At 38.3% G+C, this 19,507-nt stretch overlaps 1 protein-coding gene across 1 annotated transcript in view; it reads right to left on the bottom strand.

The window, feature by feature from the left end:
- CCDC178 (coiled-coil domain containing 178) overlaps positions 1-19,507 on the bottom strand; it is a 360,651-nt gene that overhangs the window by 302,979 nt on the left and 38,165 nt on the right. The window contains exons 8-9 of the mRNA XM_040264241.1: positions 9,743-9,885; positions 1,770-1,923 (exon numbers count right to left, since the gene is read on the bottom strand). Of these exons, the coding sequence (XP_040120175.1) occupies positions 1,770-1,923; positions 9,743-9,885 (297 nt within the window). The remainder of the gene's footprint in view (positions 1-1,769; positions 1,924-9,742; positions 9,886-19,507) is intronic.

The following is a 19,507-nucleotide window of genomic DNA, read 5'->3' on the forward strand; positions in this document are numbered from 1 at the left end:
TCAAACCAGTCAATCCTAAAGGAAATCAACCCTGAATAGTCCCTGGAATATTGGGAATCCCTGGAAAATTCCCTGAAGGATTGATGCTGAAGCTCCTATACTTTGGCCACCTAATGGGAAGAGCTGACTCACTGGTAAAGACCCTGATGCTGGGAAAGATTGAGGGCAGGATGAAAAGGGGGCAACAGAGAATGAGGTTGGTTGATGGCATCACCAACTCAACAGATGTGAGTCTGAGCAAACTTGGGAGATAGTGAAGGACAGGGAAGCCTAGTGTGCTGCAGCCCATGAGTTCACAGGGTGGATCTAAATCTACCTATTTTAGATCCCTTCTGACACTTCAGTCCAGTGTGTTTCAGTGTTTTCAGGCTTGCTTATTTCTGGATTATTCTACATTGCCTATTCAGTGGTGTAAATCACTCCAATCTTAATTCAGGTGCATATTCCCTACACTGTATAAATAAGAACAAAATACAAAATTTTCAGGGAAAGAAAATTCTGAGAATATCAAATCTAACTCACTAAAGAAGCTTATAGAAGGTATACTTTAGTAACAAGAAACAAAACAGTGCCAAATCAGAGATGTCTGATAAATAGAAAGAGCTGTGTGTTAAACTTGGAATATTATCAAACATTTATTGTATAAATTAATGAGAAATTATCCTAACATAGGAATTATTAAATAATATAGATATAACATGAAAAATAGAATATATGTCAGGAAAAGATCATATGGCCCTTAAACTGTTCATGAAGAATCTAATGATATTGATTATGCTTCACATCCAGTAAAGGTAATATGTGTTCCAAAAATTCTAACAATTAGTAGCCCAAAAACATGTAAATAAATCTTAAGAAAAAAATCAACTCTAAACATTCTAATGTGTTTCATCTAAAAATATGGTTTCAAATTATATAAGGCAAAACAATTAAGAAATAATAAAGAAATACACTATCATACTGAGATATATTTTAATATAGCTTTCATAGCAATTGATACATTAGTCAGAAAATAAATCAGAAATATAAAACAGTTAAATAACACAACTATCACAATTTACAAAATAAACCTATTTAGAACTGCACTTTACTATCAAAGAAAACATTTTTCCAAAATCAAAAATTTATACAAGTTACCCTTATAGTATTAAACAAATCAGTCTTAAGGAAATATAAATAATACATACTGCATGTACTACCTGTATTAAAAAAAGTATTTACATTAAAAATCAACTTAATATTTAGTGGAGACAGAGGGTTAATTTGTCTAAGAATGATCACAGACTGATTTTGAAGACAGAGTTTGCTTTGACAAAGTTCCAAGAAATTGGTTAAGGTCCAATTTAGTAAAACTACCCAAATAAGTGGAGAGATAGATCATGTTTATGTTTAAGAATCCTATCATACAGAATTCATATCTGCATCATGTAATCCATAAGTGAATGTGATTCCAATTATAACTCTAATAAAAGAATAACCTAAAACTCAAAAGGAAATATAAGATTAGGGGATTCATCATAATAGATAATCAAAACTCATTATACAAGTTTATTAATGTAGACATTAAGTATAGAGATAAAGATGTTAATTAGAGGAAAGAAAAAGAGAATAGAAAGAGAGATACACACAAAACAATAAGGAAGCCCCATAGTGACATAGATGGTTCAATATTAATATATAAATATATAAATAAATACTCTACAAGTTCAAGTAGCCACAGTACAAAGCTAATGTCAGTATTTTTTTAAATGTTAGTTATGAAAACTTACCATTTTTTCTAAAGCAGTTAATTCATTTTTTGATGACTTTGTTTCCCTCAATACTTCGGTCACTGTCTCTTCATTCTCCTCAATATTAATATTAATATTTTCTATTGATGTACAGTAGAAATTAAACAGATTGCTGAGTTTATCTATCTCTTTCCTAAGAGAAAAAACACAGTTGACTTTATCCACATTGAGGGAGAAACTATATTTTAAGTTATTTTTGATTTGCTCCTGACTTAACAACATAGATCAATGGAATTTATCTATTCCTAAAGGTTTTTCAACCCAAAGATGCTCCTGAAAAGTACTACTTAGGTATAAAGAAGTAAATAGGGAGGAAAAAAAATTATGTTTCTGATGGAAAGAAGTGAAAGAAAAGTGAATGATTTGTAAATTTTTAAAATAAGCTACCATTTGATTTGATTTCAAGTGAGAGACCTAAGAAGTACCTTTGATTCAGAGCCTGGATAGTACAGGGATGGAAAGGCAATTTTAAAAAAGCAGAAAAAAAGAAGAGAAGAGCAGAAGCTGTAAAAGTGGACAGACCATACATTGTTAAAGCTCTGGGACTTCCTAGGCAGTCCAGTGATTAAGACTTCACCTTCCAGTGCAATAGAGTGCGGGTTTGATCCCTGGTCAGGGAGCTAATATCCTGCACGCCTCACAGCCAAAGAACAAAACCATAAAACAGAAACAATATTGTATCAAATTCAGTAAAACTTTTAAAATAGTCCATATGAAGAGTGGTGGGAAGGGGTGGGAGATGGGAGGCAGGTAAAGAGGGAGGGGACACATGGGTGCCTGTGGTTGACTCATGCTGATGTCTGACAGAGGCCAACACAACATTATGAAGCGAGTTTCCTTCAACTCAAAATAAATAAGTATGGGGGGAAAATGGTCTACATAAAAAAAAAATCTTTAAAAAATTTAAAAAATATATAAACCTCTGGTTTACTGTCTTGTCTCCCTGATAGTCACAGTAGCAAAAAGGAGTAAACTGCAGTTCAGGAAAATAAAGGGCTTACTTAAGGAAAAGTAATTGCTGAGGAGATTTTTGTTCCTAGGCGACCTTTCACAAAAAAGACCAGTGTTAATCTGTAAAACTACATAATCCTTTATCTTCTCTGGTAGGAACAAAACAGGTTCCAAATATAAAAGTCACTTTAAAGTATGGTCTTATAGTTTAATGCATGAAAAAATATGGTAAGAAAATGACAAAAATATCATTTGCAGAAAATATTAGCAAGTAATACAGATAAGCCCAACTTTTTAAAGAAACCATAAGCAAAATAATAGAGTGGTAGATTTACCTGAAACCCATATAAGAGATTAAAGAGTAAGTCATTTGCATGTAATAGAATTCTCAATGCAATATGGAATGGAAAAATTACCCAACAGACAAATGAGCAGATAAGATAAACAAGAATTCACAAGAAAATAAATGCTAGTGACCAATAAATATATGGTGTGTTTATTGAATTCGCCCAGCCTCTTATGCACTAACTAATTTTAGAAGTAGAGTCAAATTAAACTGAAAGATATAATCTTACAACAGAAATCAAAATTAAAGCAACAAACAAATGAGCAAGAAGATTCTTCTTTACCCTTTCAAACCTGGAGAGTACAGGTTTCCTATCAGAATTGTATTGATCTTCCAGATCAATAATGAGTAGTTGGGAGTCTCAGCATTTAAAACATACATGTGTGGTTCAATTTTCTTCATTTGAAGTTAATTTTTCTTCTCTCAATGTTATCCATCTCCCAGTGCAGATAATAAACTATAGATTTTGACTGAGTAAGAAGTGAGCAGTCACCCTGACCCGTGAAATGCAGGAACTAAGCATTATCTTAGTTATGTCTTCATCTCTATTCCTTAAAGCATTAACTAATGTGATCGACTCCTCAGCCTTTCAAGAATTTTTCAGTGCAAAAGTTGCCCCTACTGATACTTTGGATTTCATTATTCTCATATTTGCTAAGTCAGAAATAAATTTAGAAGAATAAAATGGGAAGAATCATTTTACCTTTTAAGAATTACTATAAAGTAGAGCAATCAAGACACAAAAGAATATATGCTTTTTTTCATTTATACGAAATTCAAGAACATAACTAAACTAACATGGTAAGAGAAGTCAAAATGGTAATTCTCTCTTTCAGGGAATGGTATGAACTGAGAAGGAAAATTTTTTAAAAAATTCTATATCCTGGAAAATTTTTACATCTTAACCTGATGCATGGTGACATGAATGTATATACATATACATGTAGATAAAAATCATCAATCTATGCATTTGATAGCACATATAATTGTGTTTCTATATGACTACTAATTCTCAACAAACTAAAAAAATAGTGGAGGGAAATTAAACATAGCTTTAACATTTTACTTAGTAAATCATTTATGACTCACTAATGTTTATAACAGAACTTTTAGAAAATATGCTTAAATGAGAAGAAAATTAGCAAGTAACTTATATGGTGCAATAAATAATACTGAGTAAATGAATTAATAAAAATATGCCTTTGGGCCCTATTTAAATATTATCTATAAAAATCATCAACTAATTTTTATATTCGAAATTGAGAAGCAAAAATTTTAGAAAATGTTACAAGATGTAGAATGTTTCATTTATAATTAATATGTACTAACAGCTCAACATTCAGAAAACTAAGATCATGGCATCTGGTCCCATCACTTCATGGGAAATAGATGGGGAAACAGTGGAAACAGTGTCAGACTTTATTTTGGGGCACTCTAAAATCACTGCAGATGGTGATTGCAGCCATGAAATTAAAAGACGTTTACTCCTTGGAAGGAAAGTTATGACCAACCTAGATAGCATATTCAAAAGCAGAGACATTACTTTGCCAACAAAGGTCCATCTAGTCAAGGCTATGGTTTTTCCAGTGGTCATGTATGGATGTGAGAGTTGGACTGTGAAGAAAGCTGAGCACAGAAGAATTGATGCTTTTGAACTGTGGTGTTGGAGAAGACTCTTGAGAGTCCCTTGGACTGCAAGGAGATCCAACCAGTCCATTCTAAAGGAGATCAGCCCTGGGTGTTCTTTGGAAGGAATGATGCTAAAGCTGAAACTCCAGTACTTTGGCCACCTCATGTGAAGAGTTGACTCATTGGAAAAGACCCTGATGCTGGGAGGGATTGGGGGCAGGAGGAGAAGGGGACAACAGAGGATGAGATGACTGGATTGCATCACTGACTCGATGGAGGCCTGGCATGCTGTGATTCATGGGGTCTCAAAGAGTCGGACACAACTGAGTAACTGAACTGAACTGAACCGAACATCTGTTTGTGCCAAATAAAGTAATGAAATGTTGAGTATATGTATGGTCTATAAGTACAGAGACAGAAATAGATAAATGATTAAAATAAGAGATATAGAAACATAATCAACAGCTTCAAGATATGTAAAATAAGAAAAAGAGTATAGAAAACAGAACATTACAGTCTCAAATGAAGTTCCTGCCTCCACTTCTTGGCCATATAACTTCGTAGGTTTGTCTAACTGACTTTGACCTTAGTCATTTGACTTGCTGTAGTCATTTGAATGTTACCAAAAAAGGATGTAATCGCAGACTTATGAAGTTCATGTCTGAGTGTGCCTGCTTGCTCTTACTCCTCTCCTAGTATCCTGAGAATATTTCTAACAGACTGGAGAAACAGGGTAGAGTCAAATCTCCCCAGTTGTCCCAGCTGAGGCTTTACTATATTAGTGGTAAATAAAAAAACATCTCTAGGAGGGGAAGATCCCCTGGAGAAGGGCATGGCAACCCACACCAGTACTCTTGTCTTGAGAATCCCATGGACAGAAAAGCCTGGTGGGCTGCAGTCCATAGGGTCGCACAGAGTTGGACATGACTGAAGTGACTTAGCACAGCACAAGGCTTTCCTAGATCAGCGGAAAATTGGAAAACATATGTAACCAAAAGACAGTGCAAATATAACAAATCAGGTGAGTTATGAAAATGATTGCATTCATTAAATAATATATGTTTTGAGAGAGGACAAGATGGTGGAGTAGAAATACCTTCCTCTCATGAGCACACCAAAATCACAACTATCTGCAGAATAACCATCAGTGCAAAAGACCAACCTACCGAAAAGCTTCTTCTACAACTAAAGACATAAAGAAGGAATCACACTGAGATGAGTAGAAGGAGTAGACTAGTGATAGAGTCAATTACCATACCCCTGGGAGGCTGTCTCATAAACTGGAGCATAATTACATTGCAAGATTCTTCTAAAAGAATAACAGGTCTGAGCCCCATATCAACCTCCTCAGCCTGGGAGTCCTGCACGAGCAAGACAAACCTCCCAGAGCATTTGGCTTGGAAGGCCAAGGGGGCTGACCTTTGGGAGTCCCAGAGAACTGAAAGAAATACAGTTTTCCACTCTTAAATGGCACACACAAAACCTCACACACTGTGGGATCCAGGGCAGAAACGGTAATTTGAAAGGATCCTAGGCCAGACTTACGTGCTAACCTTAGAGAGTCTCACATAGGAGCAGGAGGCAACTGCAGCCCACCCTAGGAGCAAAGACATGGGTGGCAGCAATTTGTAGAGCTCCAGCTACCATGTGGACACTGGTACTAGCAACTATCTTTGTGGAATCCTCCTTTTAACCCATAAGCACCAAGACCTACCCCCACCCAACAGCCTTTATGTGCCAATACTGAGACAGCTCAGGACAATCATCTAACTTGGCAGGGACACAGTCTCCTCCATCAGGAGATAGCTGCCTAAGACCCCTGAGCCCTCAGCCACCTCTGGAAATGGCTCTGCCTTCCAGAAGGCCTAGGACCCAGCTCTAACACTAGTGGGCAGGCACAAGTCCCAGAATCCCCAGGGCCCTGGTCCTGCCCTCCAGGGTGCCTGCTCTAGCCTCTGGACCAGCCTCATCCACCACAGAGTAGACATCAGACTCAAGAAAGTCAAGACCCCACATCATGTGGACCCAGCCTGCCCATCAGCAGCCCAGCACTTGCCCTGGAACCGACTGGACCCTGGCCCTGCCTATTAGGAGGCCAACACAAGCTTGAGGATACCCTAGGCCCCATGCTCAACTGTGTCAGTCACCACTGCTTCCACCAGTGATCTAACACCAGCTCTGGGATCCCTGGGTCCTGCAACCAGACTCCACAATCTAGCTCTGCCTATTGGTAGGCTGGAACTAAGCCCAAGACCTGGCTCCACCCACCTGTGGGCAGGCAACAACCAGAGAACAACTTCTGGACTGTGATTCTGCCCATCAGTGAACATGCACTAGCCCCAGGGCTCCCTGGGTTTCCATAGCCAGTGACCTCATGACCCAATCTCAGCAACTAGCAGTCATCAGGCTCCACACAAGGCAGAACCTGTCAACCCATCAGACAGGGGACCAAACAAGCCTATCAGAGTGCCCAAAACAGGCATCCCACCACAGCAGCAGAAGGACCCACGCAGTCCTCGTAGGGAGTCCCCTAGAGGATATAGTTTGGGTGATGAGAGGGGAGTGTGCTACTGGGATGCATAAGACATATACAAAAGGTCACTTCTACAAAGTCAGGAAATGTAACCAACCTACCAGATACACAGAAAAACAAACAGCAATTTAGGGAAAATGAGGAGATGAATACATTCCAAACAAGGAACAAGATAAAATCCCAAATGAAGAACCAAGTGAAGTGGAGCTAAGCAATCTATCTGAGAAGGAGTTAAAAGCAGTGACTATAAAGATGGTCAAAAAACTTGGAAGAAGAATGGATATACAGAGCCAAAAATTAGAAGTTTTGAAAAGAGAGTTAGAAATCTAAATCACAACCAAACTGAGATGAAGAATACATAAATGGAAATGCAAAATATACCAGAATGAATCAGTAAATGTCTAAATGATACAGAGGAGTGGGTCAGTGAGCTAGAAGACAAAGGGGTGGAAATCACTGGTGTTGAACAGAAAAAAAAAAAAAAAAAGAATGAGAAGAAATAGAAGAATTTTGGAGACCTCTGAAACAATACCAAGTGCACTAATATTCACATTATAGGTGTTCTGAAACGACTCAGAGAAAGATGCTGAGAACATATACAAATAAATAATAGCTGAAAACCTCCCAATCATGAAAAATGAAATAGACATCCAACTCCAGGAATCAAAGAGAGTACCAAACAGGATTAACTCAAAAAGAAACACACTGAGACACACTGTAATTAAAACTGTAAAAATTAAAGATCAAGTTGTTATTTAATCACTAAGCTATGTCCAATTCTTTTATGATACCATGGGCTATAGTTCGCCAGGCTCCTCTGTCCATGAGATTTTCACAGGCAAGAATACTTGAGAAGGTTGTCATTTCCTTCTCCAAGAGATTTTCCCAACCCAGAGATTGATCCCATGCCTCCTGCCTTGTCAGAGGAATTCTTTACCACTGAGCCATCTAGGAAGCCCATAAAGAGAAAATATGAAAAAGCAACAAGGGAAAAACAACAAATAACATATAAGGCAACTCCCATAAAGCTATCAGGTGACTTTTCAAAAGAAACTTCACAGGCCAGAAGGAGTGGCATGATATATTTAAAGTGATGAAAGAAAAAACTACAATAAAAAATACTGAGCAAGGTGCTCATTCAGATTTGACGAACAGATAGAAAACCAAGCCTAAAAGAGTTCAGTATCACAAACCAGCCTTGAAAGAAATGTTAAAGTAACTTTTCTAAGCAAAAAAGAAAAGGCCACAATTAAATACATAAAAATTACAAAATGAAAAAGGGAATAGATAAAGGCAATCATACGGTAAAGGTAGAAATCATCTACACACAAGTGATCAGAAATGTTAAAAGACAAAAACAATATAACAAAATACATTCACAGTCAACAGCTAAAGAACACACAAAATCATTAGATGGAAAATCTGATACCAAAAACAGTAACTGTGAGGTGGGAGAGTACATATGCAGATTTCTTTACAAGCGTTTGAAAGTAAGGGATCAGCAACTTATAACAGTCAAGTATAAAGATATAGATGGCTAGAGAAAAACCTCAGGGAAACCACAAACCAAAATTTACGATGGTTATAAACATAAAAAAGAAAAAAAGAAATCCAAACGTAACCCTAAAGATAGTCATCAATTACATGAGAACAAGATAAGAATAAAGGGACAAAAAAATCTATAAAAACAATCCCCAAACAATGAACAAAATAGCAAAAGATACACAAGTAAGCACATATTGAAATAGACATCAGATATGAGAAAATATAAACATCTTAATAAGTGCATGTTATCCAGATCACAGGATAATGTATAAATTTTTGTTCTTCATTTTACTTACATTTATTTGACTCTAGCTCCATAATGAATGTGACTTTTTCTATACTAAATGATTGATTTTATATATATTCATTTTATATATATATGATTTTATATCACACAGAAACATAAATAATTTAAAACCAAACTAAGAACTAGATGGATGTTATAAAATTCAAATACATCAGAAATGTAATAAAAAGTCAATAATACACAAAATATAATTAATCTATGTGCATTTAAAATATTCCAGGCTATTAGAAAGCAAATAAATATGAGTTAATTAATGATATGCTATGTTTATAATTCACACAAGGCTATATAATTTGTTCTTATGCTATCCCATTCTGGAATACTTTTTCAAATAGTAACTCTTTTACATTGTTAGCAGGGATATGTATTATTATAGCACATCCATAGGCAATTTGGAAATATGTAAAAGAGGTTTAAAATGACAGAGAAAAATACTACTTTAGGAATTTATACACAAGTAGTTTAAAATAGGTAAAAGACTATATTTTAATTTATATATTAACTTGGTAAAAAGACAGATGTGGAAATTTAGATAATTTCCTTTCTCTTTATCTGAATTTCTTATACAGGAATATATATCACATTTTTAATTAATATTTTCCTTTTAAATGCTATAAAAAACATTTGTGGAAAATACTTACTTGTAGGCAGCCATTCTTATTTCATCATCACGAATATCCCTTTCCATTTCTATTCTGTTCTGTTTAACTCTTAGTTTGGCTTTTTCAAGATTGTCGATGGCTTCTAGAAGTTCCCCATGAACTTGGTTGTATATTTCCATTACCTGGAAATAAAAATATGCATGCTAATATAAGTGAAGTGAAAGTGAAGTCGCTCAGTCGTGTCCGACTCTTTGCGACCCCATGGACGGTAACATTCCAGGCTCCGCGGTCCATGGGATGTTCCAGCCAAGAATACCGGAGTGGGCTGCCATTTCCTTCTCCAGGGGATCTTCCCAACCCAGGGATCGAACCCAGGTCTCCTGCATGGCAGACAGACGCTTTACCGTCTGAGCCACTGTACTTAACGGCTAATCAAAATAATCAGACCATAGAAAGATCAGAGAAAGGTTTTAGAGTAGTTCTGATGTAGATTATAAACAGTTAAGTTCAGTTCAGTCGCTCAGTCGTGTCCGACTCTTTGCGACCCCATGAATCACAGCATGCCAGGCCTCCCTGTCCGTCACCATCACCCGGAGTTCACTCAGACTCATGTCCATCGAGTCGGTGATGCCATCCAGCCATCTCATCCTTGGTCATCCCCTTCTCCTCCTGCCCCCAATCCCTCCCAGCATCAGAGTCTTTTCCAATGAGTCAACTCTTCGCATGAGGTAGCCAAAGTACTGGAGTTTCAGCTTTAGCATCATTCCTTCCAAAGAAATCCCAGGGCTGATCTCCTTCAGAATGGACAGGTTGGATCTCCTTGCAGTCCAAGGGACTCTCAAGAGTCTTCTCCAACACCACAGTTCAAAAGCATCAATTTTTTGGCGCTCAGCCTTTTTCACAGTCCAGCTCTCACATCCATACATGACCACAGGAAAAACCATAGCCTTGACTAGACAGACCTTTGTTGGCAAAGTAATGTCTCTGCTTTTGAATACACTATCTAGGTTGGTCATAACTTTCCTTCCAAGGAGTAAGTGTCTTTTAATTTCATGGCTGCAGTCACCATCTGCAGTGATTTAGGAGCCCCCCCCCAATAAAGTCTGACACTGTTTCCACTGTTTCCCCATCTATTTCCCATGAAGTGATGGGACCTGCTGCTGCTGCTGCTGCTAAGTCCCTTCAGTCGTGTCCGACTCTGTGCGACCCCATAGACAGCAGCCCACCAGGCTCCCCCATCCCTGGGATCCTCCAGGCAAGAACACTGGAGTGGGTTGCCATTTCCTTTTCCAATGCATGAAAGTGAAACGTGAAAGTGAAGTCGCTCAGTCATGTCTGACTCTTAGCAACCCCATGGACTGCAGCCTACCAGGCTCTTCTGTCCATGGGGTTTTCCAGGCAAGAGTACTGGAGTGGGGTGCCATGGCCTTCTCCGAGTGATGGGACCGGATGCCATTATCTTCGTTTTCTGAATGTTGAGCTTTAAGCCAACTTTTTCACTCTCCTCTTTTACTTTCATCAAGAGGCTTTTTAGCTCCTCTTCACTTTCTGCCATAAGGCTGGTGTTATCTGCATATCTGAGGTTATTGATATTTCTCCCAGCAATCTTGATTCCAGCTTGTGCTTCTTCCAGTCCAACGTTTCTCATGATGTACTCTGCATATAAGTTAAATAAGCAGGGTGACAATATACAGCCTTGACTTATTGCTTTTCCTATTTGAACCAGTCTGTTGTTCCATGTCCAGTTCTAACTGTTGCTTCCTGACCTGCATACAGATTTATCAAGAGGCAGGTCAGGTAGTCTGGTATTCCCATCTATTTCAGAATTTTCCACAGTTTATTGTGATCTACACAGTCAAAGGCTTTGGCATAGTCAATAAAGCAGAAATAGATGTTTTTCTGGAACTCTCTTGCTTTTTCCATGATCCCGCAGATGTTGGCAATTTGATCTCTGGTTCCTCTGCCTTTTCTAAAACCAGCTTGAACATCTGGAAGATCACAGTTCACGTATTGCTGAATCCTGGCTTGGAGAATTTTGAGCATTACTCTACTAGCATGTGAGATGAGTGCAATTGTGCAGTAGTTTGAGCATTCTTTGGCATTGCCTTTCTTTGGGATTGGAATGAAAACTGACCTTTTCCAGTTCTGTGGCCACTGCTGAGTTTTCCAAATTTGCTGGCATATTGAGCACAGCACTTTCACAGCATCATCTTTCAGGGTTTGAAATAGCTCAACTGGAATTCCATCACCTCCACTAGCTTTGTTTGTAGTGATGCTTTCTAAGGCCCACTTGACTTCACATTCCAGGATGTCTGGCTCTAGATGAGTGATCACACCATCGTGATTACCTGGGTCATGAAGATCTTTTCTGTACAGTTCTTCTGTGTATTCCTGCCACCTCTTCTTAATATCTTCTGCTTCTGTTAGGTCCATACCATTTCTGTCCTTTATCGAGCCCATCTTTGCATGAAATGTGCCCTTGGTAGCTCTAATTTTCTGGAAGAGATCTCTAGTCTTTCCCATTCTGTTGTTTTCCTCTATTTCTTTCCATTGATCACTGAAGAAAGCTTTCTTATTGCTTCTTGCTATTCTTTGGAACTCTCTGCATTCAGATGCTTATACCTTTCCTTTTCTCCTTTGCTTTTCACCTCTCTTCTTTTCACAGCTATTTGTAAGGCCTCCCCAGACAACCATTGATTATATTCTTTGCAGCCAAAGATGGAGAAGCTCTATAGAGTCAACAAAAACAAGAACAGGAGCTGACTGTGGCTCAGATCATGAACTCCTTATTACCAAATTCAGACTTAAATTGAAGAAAGTAGGGAAAACCACTAGACCATTCAGGTATGACCTAAATCAAATCCCTTATGATTATACAGTAGAAGTGAGAAATAGATTTAAGGGCCTACCTCTGATGGATAGAGTGCCTGATGAACTATGGAATGAGGTTCGTGACATTGTACAGGATACAGGGATCAAGACCATCCCCATGGAAAAGATTATAAACATTTTTTATATTAATTTTTGTTCCCTATTTAGTCTATTGTTTAGCACAGCAGAATTTCAGGTTTCTTATATACTGTGACAGGCATCAATACTAATGATGTACAAAAGTTACTGAAGAAAATAACTTCACTATCCCATTTAATATGACCAAAATAAAATCATTATCTTTTCACCTACAAAAACTAAGACTTTTTATTTGCTCTTGTTGGTCAAATACTTTATTGTAGAAAAATCATACAGCACCAATGAAAAATTGAAAAATGAAAAAATCACTTATAATCTTCTGACTTATGAATAGCCATTATTATCTTCATGCAAGGGCCCAAATATTCCATTTTTATTGTTTTCATTAATTATTAGATATCATAAACCTTCTCCCTTCTCTCTCTAGCTCTCGCTTCTCTGTCAAACTAAAGGGAAAGGGTGGTTGTAGCTGTCGTGGTTGGAAGGAATGACCATTCAGAATGTCCTGTTGGAAAGCTAGAGGGTGAGGAGTAGAAGAGGGTACTAGGTAGTGAGCAGTCCTTTCACTAGGGGCCAAGTGGTGAATCCTACATGGCAGTACGCTCCTAAATAAAGCAACAATTTTATTAATATCAGTTTTATTGTGAAAGGAACAATCAACATGATTATCTATCCTTTAACAAATTTTTCAGTGTACAAGATCCCCTGGAGAAGGAAATGGCAACCCACTCCAGTATTCCTGCCTGGGAAATCCCATAAAGAGGAGCCTGGTAGGCTACAGTCCCTGGTGGCACAGAGTCCAACAACAAAGTGTACAATACAGTATTGTGATGCACAGCAGGTCTCTAGAACTTACTCATCTTGCATAACGAAATCTTCACACCCATTGAAAACCAGCTCTCCATTTCCCCTCAAGTCCCTACCAATCAACGTCTCTGCTTCTACGAAGGTAACTATTATAGCTATCTTATACAAGTGGCATCATGCAGTATTCATCTGTGACCTCTTTAGCACTTAGCATAATAATGCTCTCCAGCTTCATCCATGTTGTCACATATGGCGGTCTTCCTTCTTTTTTTAAGGCTGAATTATATTCCGCTGCATGCATACATCACATACATTTTTGAATTAGCTTGTCAAGCTCCACAAAGAGACCTGTTGAGATTTTGTGACTGCATTCAATTTACAGAGCACTTACTCCTTGGAAGAAAAGTTATGACCAACCTAGATAGCATATTCAAAAGCAGAGACATTACTTTGCCAACAAAGGTCCTTCTAGTCAAGGCTATGGTTTTTCCAGTGATCATGTATGGATGTGAGAGTTGGACTGTGAAGAAAGCTGAGCGCTGAAGAATGGATGCTTTTGAACTGTGGTGCTGGAGAAGACTCTTGAGAGTCCCTTGGACTGCAAGGAGATCCAACCAGTCCATTCTAAAGGAGATCAGCCCTGGGTGTTCTTTGGAAGGAATGATGCTAAAGCTTTGGCCACCTCATGCGAAGAGTTGACTCATTGGAAAAGACTCTGATGCTGGGAGGGATTGGGGGCAGGAAGAAGAGGGGATGACAGAGGATGAGATGGCTGGATGGCATCACCGACTCGATGGATGTGAGTTTGAGTGAACTCCGGGAGTTGGTGATGGACAGGGAAGCCTGGCGTGCTGTGATTCATGGGGTCGCAAAGAGTCGGACACGACTGAGCGACTGAACTGAACTGACTGACTTGGAGAGAATGTTACAAAATTTAGCCTTTTAAGCCATTAACATCATTTATCAATACAGCACTTCTCAAATTCTCTCAGAAATATTCATAGTTTTCTTAATAGAGGCTGTGCATGTCATTTGTTACATTTATTCTAGATATTTTATATTTTATGCTCAATAAATGCTATTTTCCAATAAACTTTTTTTCAGATTTGTTTCTGGTATATAGGAAAGTATGAATTTAAAAATTTACCTTTATATTCAACTTTTATTCATCTGTGGATGTGTTTAAAGTTCATGTATACATAACTACATAATCTGTACAGCAAAGGAAACCATCAACAAAACAAAAAGACAACCTACCCAATGGGAGTGAAAGTGAAAGTGAAGTCGCTCAGAACAAGAACAACAACAAAAAAAAACAACTCAATTTAAAAATGGGCAAAGGGGATAAACAACAAGTCCTACTGTATAGCACGAGAAACTATATTCAATATCCTGTGATAAGCTATAATGGAAAAGAATTTTTAAAAAGAATATATATGTATGTACATGTTAACTGAATCATTTTGATGTACAGCAGAAATTAATACAACATTGTAAATCAACCATAATTTTTAAAAATGGGCAAAGGGGCTGAATAGACTTCTTTGGAGGGGGATCCTGTCATATTGTTACATTCTTTTTTAAATTCTTATTAGGGTATAATTGATTTACAATGTTGCATTAGTTTCATTACTGCATTAGGACAGCAGTAAACATTTTTCTAAAGAAGATATACAGATGGCCAATAGGCACATACATGAAAAAGTGTGCAACATTACTAATTATTATGGAAATTAAAAAATAAACACAATGAGATTTTACCTCATGACCATGATGGTGGTTATTATATATACAAAAAAAAAAAGATGAAATAACAGGTATTGAGAGAATGTGGAGAAAAGAGAACCCTGTGAACTGTTAGCAGGAATGTAAATTAGTGCAGGCACTATGGAAAACAGTAGGGAGACAACTCAAAAAATTAAGAAGAGGACTAGTATATGACCAGCTAGTCCACTTTTGGGCATTAACCCTAGTTATGCGAAAACACTAATTTGAAAAGATATATGCACCCCTGTGTTCACTGCACCACTATTTATAATAGCCACACAATCGAAGATTCCATCAAGGAATGACTGCATAAAGAGATGTGGTATATAGAATGAATACTTGTTGCTGTTGTTCAGTTGCTAAGTCATATCTGACTCTTTGTGACATGAACTTCAGCATGTCAGGCTTCCCTGTCCTGAAGGGACTATCTCCCTGAGTTTGCTCAAACTCATGTCCATTGAGTTAGTGATGCCATCTAACCATCTCATCCTGTGTCACCCCCTTCTCCTCTTGCCCTCAATCTTTCCCAACATTAGGATCTGTTCTAATGAGTTGGTTCCTTGCATTAGGTGGCCAAAGTACTGGAACTTCAGCTTCATCACCAGTCCTTCCAAAGAATATTCAGGGTTGAGTTCCTTTAGGATTGACTGGTTTGAAAGCATACTACTCAATCACAAAAAAAGAAAGAAATTTTGCCATTTGTGACAACATGGAAGACCTTGAGGGTATTATGCTAAGAGAAATAAGTCACATGGAGAAAGACAAATACCATATGATTTAGCTCATATGCAGAATATAAAAAACAAACAAAAACATCCAAATAAGTGAATAAACCAAACCAAAACAAACATGTAGGTACAGACAACAGAGAGAAAGGGTAAGACAAAATGGGTAAAATGTGTTAACTATATGGTGATGGATGAAATATATCATGTTTAAGAGAAGAAAAAAGAGAAGGCACAAATAAATATCAGGAATTAAAAAGGAGACCACTACATATCCCCAGTGGCTAAGTAGTAAAGAATTTGCCTGCAATGCAGGAGACTTGCAGGAGACATGGGTTCAATCCCTGGATCAGAAAGATTCCCTGGAGTAGGAAATGGCATCCCACTCCAGTATTCTTGCCTGGAAAATCCCATGGACACAGGAGCCCGGCGGGCTGAAGTCCATGGGGTCACAAAACAGTCAGACACAACTGAGCCACTAAACAACAACATATTCTATAACTTATAGGAAACAAAATGGGCTTCCCTGGTAGCTCAGCTGGTAAAGAATCTGCCTGCAATGCAGGAGACTCCTGTTTGATTCCTGTGTTGGGAAGTACCCCTAGAGAAGGATAGGCTACCCACTCCAGTATTCTTGGGCTTCCCTGGTGGCTCAGATGGTTAAGAATCTTCCTGCAATGCAGGAGACCTGGGTTTGATCCCTGGGTTAGGAAGATCCCCTGGAGAAGGGCATGGCAACCCACTCCAACATTCGCGCCTGGAGAATCCCCATGGACAGAGGGGCCTGGTGGGCTACAGTCCATGGGGCCGCAAAGAGTCAGACAGGACTGAAGAATTAAGCACAGTACAACATACGAAACAAACGAATACTAAGAAAGTCTCTGTTCCAAAAAAATATAAAATTTTGATGAAATGGACATAATCTTATAAAACTAGAAATAACCAAAATGGACACAGGAATAAATAGAATATCTAAAGAGTCTTATTGAGGAAATTGAATTTGTAATTAAAAACATTTCCAAAACAAACAAAAAACAAAACTGGAAAACTTTAGCTAGATGGCATCAATAATCTTAGTCTTTTGCAAACTCTTCCAGGTAGTAGAGAAAGAAGAAATGCTCCCAAGTTACCTTTAAATCTCACAAACCCTTAAAAACAAAATCTGACAAGGACATTATTAAACAATTATACTATTTTCTTATTCATGAACTTAAACTCATAATTAGCAAATCAAATCTAGCAACATCTTGAGTAAGATGTAACATCTTCCTTAATATAAAAAACATTTTTAATGCTTCCCCTTTGAAACTGGGACTGTGACAATGATGCAAAATATTACCACTTACAGCCAGCAATGCAGGAGACCTTGGTTCAATCCCTGGGTCAGGAAGATTCCCTGCAGAAGGAAATGGCTACCACTCCAATATTCTTGCCTGGAGAATTCCACAGACATAGGATTCTGGAGGGCATGGGGTCCCAAAGAGTCAGACACAACTGAGCAATTAATATTCACTTCAGTCACTGGAGATCTTGGCCAAGAGAGGGCCACACCTTACTAAAAGCAATACAGTAAAATGTATATCAGATAAGGAACAGAAGGAAATAAAACTGTTCTTGAGTTGAGTGAGTGAGTGAGAGTTGTTCAAACGTGTCTGCCTCTTTGCAGCCCAATGGACTGCACAGGGCTACTCTATCCATGGGATTCTTGAGAATACTGGAGTGGGTTGCCATGCCCTTCTCCAGGGGATGATCCTGACCTAGAGATCAAACCTGGGTCTCCCACACTGCAGTCAGATTCTTTATCATCTGAGCCAACAGAGAGGCAAAACTGTCCTTCAGTTCAGTCATTCAGTTGTGTCTCTTTGCTACCCCATGGACTGCAGCATGCCAGGCTTCCCTGTCCATCGCCAGCTCATGCAATTTACTCAAACTCATGTCCATTGAGTCCGTAATGCCATCCAACCATCTCATCCCCTTCTCCACCTGCCCTCAATCTTTCCCAGCATGAGGGTCTTTTCCAATGAGTACGTTCTTCGCATCAGGTGGCCAAAGTGTTGGAGCTTCAGCATCACTCCATCCAAAGAATATTCAGGACTGGTTTCCTTTAGGATTGACTGCTTGGATCTACTTGGAATCCAAGGGACTCTCAAGAGTCTCCTCCAACACCACAGTTCAAAAGCATTAATTATTTGGTGCTCAGCTTTTTTTATACTCCAGCTCTCACATCCATACATGACTGCTGGAAAAACCATAGCTTTGACTAGATAGACCTTTGTAGGCAAAGTAATATCTCTGGTTTTTAATATGCTGTCTAGGATGGTCATTGCTTTCTCTCAAGGAGCAAACATCTTTTAATTTCATGGCTGCAGTCACCATCTGCAGTGATTTTGGAACCCAAGAAAATAAAGTCGGTCACTGTTTCCATTGTTTCCCCATCTATTTGCCATGAAGTGATGGGATCGAATGCTGTGATCTTAGTTATTTGAATGTTGAGTTTTAAGTCAGCCTTTTCACTTTCCTCTTTCACTTTCATCAAGAGGCACTTTAGTTCCTTTTTCCTTTCTGCATTAAGGGTGGTGTCATCTGCATATCTGAGGTTATTCATATTTCTCCTGGCAATCTTGATTCTAGCTTGTGCTTCATCCAGTGCGGCAATTTGCATGATGTACTCTGCATATATTTTAAATAAGCAGTGTGACAATATAAAGCCTGGATGTATTCCTTTCCCAATTTGGAACCAGTTTGTTGTTCTACGTCCAGTTTTAATGGTTGCCTCTTGACCTGCATACAGACTTCTCTGGTGGCAGGTAAGGTGATCTTGTATTCCCATCTCTTGAAGAATTTTCCACAGTTTGTTATGATCTAGACAGTCAAAGGCTTTGGCGTAGTCAATAAAGCAGAAGTAGATATTTTTCTGGAATTCTCTTGTTTTTCTATGATCCAACGGATGTTGGCAATTTGACTCTGGTACCTCCCTCTGCCTTTTCTAAATCCAGTTTGAACATCTAGAAGTTCTCTGTTCACGTACTGTTGAAGCCGGGCTTGGAGAATTTTCAGCATTACTTTGCTAGTGTGTGAGATGAGTGCAATTGTGTGGTAGTTTGAACATTCTTTGGCATTGCCTTTCTTTGGGTTGGATGAGAAAACTGACCTATTCCAGTCCGGTAGCCACTGAGGAGTTTTCCAGATTTGCTGGCAATATTGAGTGCAGCACTGTCACAGCATCATCTTTTCAGATTTGAAATAGCTCAGCTGGAATTCAATCACCTCCACTAGCTTTGTTCATAGTGATGCTTCCTAAGGCCCACTTGACTTTGCATTCCAGGATGTCTGGCTCTAGGTGAGTGATCACACCTTCATGGTTTTCTGGGTCATGAAGAAAACCACCTCTGTGCCACCTCTTCTAAATATCTTCTGCTTCTGTTAGGTCCATACTATTTCTGTCCTTTATCGAGCTCATCTTTGCATGAAATGTTCCTTTGGTATCTCTAATTTTCTTGAAGAGTTCTCTAGTCTTTCCCATTCTATTGTTTTC

Source organism: Oryx dammah, unplaced genomic scaffold (genome assembly GCF_014754425.2).
Source record: "Oryx dammah isolate SB20612 unplaced genomic scaffold, SCBI_Odam_1.1 HiC_scaffold_22, whole genome shotgun sequence".
In the NCBI taxonomy this organism is placed as follows: Eukaryota; Metazoa; Chordata; class Mammalia; order Artiodactyla; family Bovidae; genus Oryx; species Oryx dammah.